At 40.2% G+C, this 6,119-nt stretch overlaps 1 protein-coding gene across 4 annotated transcripts in view; it reads right to left on the bottom strand.

The window, feature by feature from the left end:
- Positions 1–6,119, bottom strand: part of NCBP3 (nuclear cap binding subunit 3) — a 28,777-nt gene that overhangs the window by 14,112 nt on the left and 8,546 nt on the right. For all 4 annotated transcript variants that reach the window (XM_019659820.1, XM_019659821.1, XM_019659823.1 and 1 more), the window contains exon 4: positions 1,680–1,805. In XM_019659820.1, coding sequence (XP_019515365.1) covers positions 1,680–1,805 — 126 coding nt within the window. The remainder of the gene's footprint in view (positions 1–1,679; positions 1,806–6,119) is intronic.

The raw sequence follows: 6,119 nt of genomic DNA, 5'->3' as shown, positions 1-6,119 counted from the left end.
TATCTGAAGTGTACCTGGCGTATAAGACGACCCCCCACTTGGAGGCATATTTTTCAGGGCCAAAAAATCGTCTTATACGCCGGCAAATACGGTATGCAATGAAGGCAAGACAGACACTTGGCTTTGTAGCAACTACTCGAATTTGCTTCTTTAAGGAAAAGAATTTAGCAAGAAAAAGATTTCGAGAAGTCTTGTAGAAAAGTCTGTTTAAATGTTTAAAACAGCATTTATATCTCAGCTTGAGAAATGAAGGCCTAAAGCGTCTCATCTTTGTTACTGACATGCCACGTGGCATTGGGTTTCTGATGTACAGTATGAGGTAGTTGAACTGCATAATTCTAAGGGTCCCTCCAACTCTAATATCCCTTAGCTAGTTTTAATGACTTAAACCAGGAGTTAGCAAACTACAACCTGCAGCCCAGATCCAGTCCATCAACTGTCATTTATTTTATTTATATGTGTACCAGCTTTATCTCGGTATAATTAATGTACAATAAACTACACAACCACCGTCTGTTTTTGTAAATAAAGTTCTATGGAAAACAACAAGCTCATTCCATTACGTATTGTCTACATGGCTGCATTCATGCTACAATGGAAGAGTTGAGTAAATGCGACTGAGACTATATGGCTGCAAAGCCTAAAATATTTACTATCCAACCCTTTAGAGAAAAAGTTTACCAACCGCTGATTTGGACGGTTTTAAGAAAAAAGAAAAAAGGAGAAACATCTTTTACTCAGTCATGTTTCTTCTTATTTCAATGAAAACACTGAATCAACATCTTCTAAAGAAAGCAGCCTGGAAAACCAGTCTGGGTCCAACCTAGCAGGTCAACAAGCTGGCAGTAACTAACACCAGACTAGAAGTACGGCAAGACAAGAAGCCAGCAACGTGGTCACCAGAGGCCAGGCCAGACTTGGGAGTTGGGATGCAAACTAAAAATTACTGTTAGGGGTGGCCGGTTAGCTCAGTGGGTTAGAGTGTAGTGCTCATAACACCAAGGTTGCCGGTTCGATCCCCACATGGGCCACTGAGTTGCACCCTCCACAACTAGATTGAAACAACTACTTGACTTGGAGTTGATGGGTCCTAGAAAAACACAGTTCCCCAATAAAAATTAAAATAAAAATTACTGTTATAACGTTCACAAATTAAACAGCTCACATGTTAGGGCAAGCAGGTGAAGTTCCAGAAAACACAGTCCAAAGCAAGCAGAGATGAGAGGTCTGATACAGTGTCAGAGGGTTCTGGTCTAGTTCTAGGTTAGAGGCACTTAAGCAGAGCCTGCCCTCTGTATGGCAAGTTGCAAAGAAAAAGTCTAAAGCCCTGAAAATGCAGCCCTCAGCTCCAACTCTATGTAGCTGGATCCACCCCCTTGTTGGGAAATTGTGGGAGTTAAAAAGGCCTGTTATGTACACTGGACTCAGATGGCAGCCACCAGCCTCCTAAACCCTGGTCACCGGGTCTGAGCTGACTTAGAATACTCATGGGGTATCATCTGGCAGACTAGGTAATGCATTCTGGTTCTCATCAGTGGGCATTTTTTTCTCTCCTAGGCTAATGGCAAAGGTGAGACATCGACAAGTAGTCTGAGCCATAATCATTCACCATCTGAGATGGCAAGAACACTTTTAAAATAAAAAAAAGCATATTCAACAGAAAACTTGGGTGTACTTACAGGAGGTATCATCCAACCATTCAATGTGAGCTGGAGGATATTCTTTAAAATAGGAAAAGATATCCTGAGTACTCATCTCATCTACTCCGCAAATGTAGATTGTCTCGAGTCTCACTTTAGGGATTGCTAGAAAAACAAGACAGAAAAGATGACAGAATTTTACCACCTGCTACTGCACATCCCCCAGTCCCCCTTTACAACAGTTCAGATAACGTGTTTAGAAAAGAAATATGCTGAACAAGATGGCAATTATTTCAAAAGAAAATGAGACATGACGGCAAGGTCAACTATTTTAATTTTTATCACAGACCAATAGCATTAAACAAATGATTTAATTCAGAACAGACATATTTGGCTGAGAAAGATTTAACAAATAGTGTTGATAAAATACATGATATTTCTCCCCAAATTAACCTGTGCTAATTAAAGTAATACCAAATTCAATAGGATTATTCATTGAACTTGAAAAACTGATTATAAAATGTATGTCAAAGACAAATGTGCAACAGTTAAAACAATTTCTGAAAAACAAGAAGGGTTTCCCCTGGATATAAAGCAAATAAGGAAATTAAAGAAACCTTACAAATCAATTAAGAAAATGACAATCCAAAATAAAAATGGGCAAAGGACATGAGCAGGCAATTCACACAACAGGAAATACAATAAACATATGAAAGGTGACTGACCTCACAACTAATTAGGGAAATGCACATTAAAACAAGATATCAGTTTGAATCGACTAGATTTTTAAAAACTTAGGTCTTTTATTAGCAACTGTTGGTGGGGGAAAGAGCCACTCCCTCTGCTGGTGGAAGTGTGAACTGGCACAGCCACTCTGAAGGACAAATTGGAAGTGTCCACTACAATCGGAATTGAGCACATGCCCTAGAGGCACAGAATTCTACTCCTCAGTACCTCCCTAAACACCTGTGGCTTCCCCCAGCCCCTCACACAGAGATGTTCTTTGCAGCACAACTTCTAATAACCCGGTAGCTGTCAGAGTAATATATTATGAATTCATATTAAACATATGAAATCAATCATGGTTATGCACAGAATATTATGTAGTTAGAAACAGTGACAATTTATTATACACCATTGAAAGAGTCTAAGACACACTGAGTAAAAAAAGGAGCAGAAAAACACGTATCATGCGATGACATTAAAAAAATTAAAACAGGAGGGTGGTGGCTGTGAGAATAAACCCTCAAATCTCAAGAGTACCAAGTTCTAGAGTTCATTATATTCTGTTATAACTTTGAAGGGGTACTGAATCATCATTCTTCCAATTTATTGCCACACTTTGTAGCATAGCTTAATTTTTTCCTGATTAGAAAAGTGATACAGGGCCGACCAAACAGCACGTTAGTTAAGAGTTGGCTTGGGGACCAGCCGAGTGGCACGAAGGTTAAGAACTGGCTTGGGATGCCAGAGGGCCCCGGTTTGGATCCCACATGTGAGGGCCAGTGATGCTGCCCTCTTAAAAAAAAAAAAAAATCTTTAAAAAAAAAAAAAAAAGAGTTGGCTTGGGATGCCAGCTCTGAGCAGCAGGGCCCCGGTTAGGATTCCACATTAGGGCCAGTGACACTGCGCCCTCTACAGCTAAGATGGTGAACAACAGCTCAACCTGGAGCAGGGCTTCCGTGAGTCGCTGGCGATGGTAGGCTGCAGGCCCTGTACCGTGAGTGGCTGGCAGCCAGTGTGAGCGGCCCACAGCCGGTGAGAGCTGCTGTGAGCCGCCATGAGCAGCCGTCCAATGGCTGGCGAGGAACTGCCTCACCCTGGAAGAGCGCAATGATAATACCAACATGGGCCAGTGAAGCGACGTCATCCACAACTAGACTGAAGAACAAAAGGAAAGCAACTTGTCTGTTCCCTCCCCCAATTCCCAAATAAAATCTTAAAAAAAAAAAAGTGATACATGTTTATCACATAATGGAGATAATAGAAATACAAGAAGAATAAAAGAAAAATTTATCATAATTCCCCCTCCTCAAAAAATTAAAACAAAAAATTAATATATATTTTCTAAGGGTACATATTTGGGTAAATAAATATCTAGAAAAAGGCCTGGTGTGATTCATTCCACACTGATAATAGTTGTTCCCTTTGGGGAGGAAGAAAGGTTGAAGGCTGTGATCACAAAGGAAGCTCAGCCCTACCAGGATTGTGCTAATTTTCTACTAAATAGTTGCAATACATTATCTCACTTAATCTTTTTAATTGTGAAATATGCAAGTATATCAATTAGAAAAAATAACTTTTAAATATCTGTAGATCCAACACCTAGCTTTATGTTGAATTTCTTAAAAGATTTGAGGCAAATAAAAAATTACACATTAAACTGGGGCCTGTGTAAGCTCTCCACGTCCTTTCTCTCCCCCACTTCTCTGATGTAATTCTGTCAAGAATTCAATGTCCATTACTCCCTCAAGTATGTTTTGATATGTCATATATTACTTTTATTTAAAATAATGACAATATTTCTCGATAAAAAATTTTTAAATAGTTGTTTAGTCATTTTGAAGAGTAAAAGGTAGGTTTAATGGGAACCCATGTAGATGTGGCCAGGCTGTATCAGGTGAGTGCCTTCCTGCCAGCCAGCTTCATGAAGATGGAGACACCATTAAGACTTAGAAATCCCAGCAAGTCCTTATTGGAGACCAGCAGTGCAACAGTGAACAAAGGCCCAAATGAGGTGGGTGTCCATATTGGACATCCAGAGGAACTCTAGCATGCAGAATGGAAAACCAAAGGGGTTAGACCAGGGGGCCTTCTCGGTTCTTTGAGCTAAAAGCCATGAGTTTGGATGAAAAAGATCCCATGGGAAGTAAAGAGATGGTTCTGAAAAAGATAAGAAACAACAGGGAGAGCTCCTGGTGATGGTGGAGGGAACAGGCAAAGGGTGAGGGAGAAAATATCTTGTAGGAGTCTTGATCTGATAACAAGGATTTAATCATCAATGAGGCAAGCAGAGAAAATAAAGACCAAAAGAAAGAACAAAAATAAGTGTCAAGAGCATCATAGCATTGTTTTAACATTACAACAGTTTTAAAAAACCTACTTAAGGAAATAGCTTAAAAACAAGAAAGAAAAGAAAGTAAAGAACAAAACCTGTGGCCTCAGATGCCTTTATTTTAATGTAGAGAGAATGGTATACACATCTAGAAATAGGCAATGGACAATCTTGTTAAAAGCAGCAGCTAGAGATATAAAAAAAGAGATGCAAAAGCCGTATCACTACAGAGATAATCACTAGTCTCAATCAGCTCAAGGATAAAAAACGTTCTTTCTCAAAAAAGAACCAAACTGACAGTGGCAAGACCCACTTGAGATGGAAACTTGGTAAGCTCAGGATGTGATGGAAGACTGCCAACGGAGAATGTTCAATATGTCCTCACCTTGCTGGCAATGTCACTGCTTAAAATAAAACAAAGCAGGAGCCCAGATTTCTGCCCAGTCAATGAGAAAGGGCTGATTGTTGAGAAGGAGGTGAACAGATGCATTAAGGGACAAGAACTGGACATTCGCTGACTGCTAACTACAAGCAAGGTGGTGAGGGCATAGTCTTAGATTTTTCTAAAGAAAAGAAGACAACCAATGACTGGTAGTAGGACACAAAACTCAAGTCTTTAGGAAAGCAGATTTCTGAAAATCCAGTGAAAAAGTAGCCAATCCCATGGCCTCATATTAGAATGATCAAAAAATGTGAAAGACACTAAATACAGTAAGTCAGAGTATGAGAGGTGATCCCAAGGAAAGAGGAGGCGCCAAAGCCAGAGTGAGCACAATTCACCAAAGAACACATATGGGAGACAGGTAAAGGGTAAAGTACTAATTACAAATGCAAAAGAATGAATATAAGAAATGTAAGACGCTAAAAGACTAACATCAGGCTATGTAATGACATGGAAAAGGCTGATGACAGACTGTCAAGTGAAAAGGAAAAACAAAAATAAAGTTCATGTGCAGAAAAAATGAGGAAATACACAAAATGTTGCCAATGACTGGGTTTGGGCGGTAGACTGTGGGCAACTTTTCTTCTTACTCTACTTTCCAAATTTTATTTGGTAAGCAGGAGTTGTTCGTGTAACATCTCATGAAGAAAGGGTACAGTCCAGAGTACACAGGCTCATCAAAAATGCTGACGGTATTAAACAAGTGTTTAGAGCAATGCTGCTTTGGGAAAATGATGTGGGAAAAAAGGCAGAACTGTTTATCTATTTCTACTAATTGACAGTAGAATAGCTATCATTAAAATCCAAGATAGGGCCGGCCGAGTGGTGCAATGGTTAAGAACTGGCTTGCGACGCCAGAGGTCCCCGGTTCGGATCCCACATATGAGGGCCATTGACACTGCCCTCCACAGCTAAGATGCTGAACAACAGCTCAACCTGGAGCTGGGCTGCCGTGAGTCGCCGGCGACGGCGCAGGCTGCAG

Source organism: Hipposideros armiger, unplaced genomic scaffold, assembly GCF_001890085.2.
Source record: "Hipposideros armiger isolate ML-2016 unplaced genomic scaffold, ASM189008v1 scaffold_304, whole genome shotgun sequence".
NCBI classification, from domain to species: Eukaryota; Metazoa; Chordata; class Mammalia; order Chiroptera; family Hipposideridae; genus Hipposideros; species Hipposideros armiger.
This window is presented reverse-complemented; position numbering and strand designations above follow the sequence as displayed.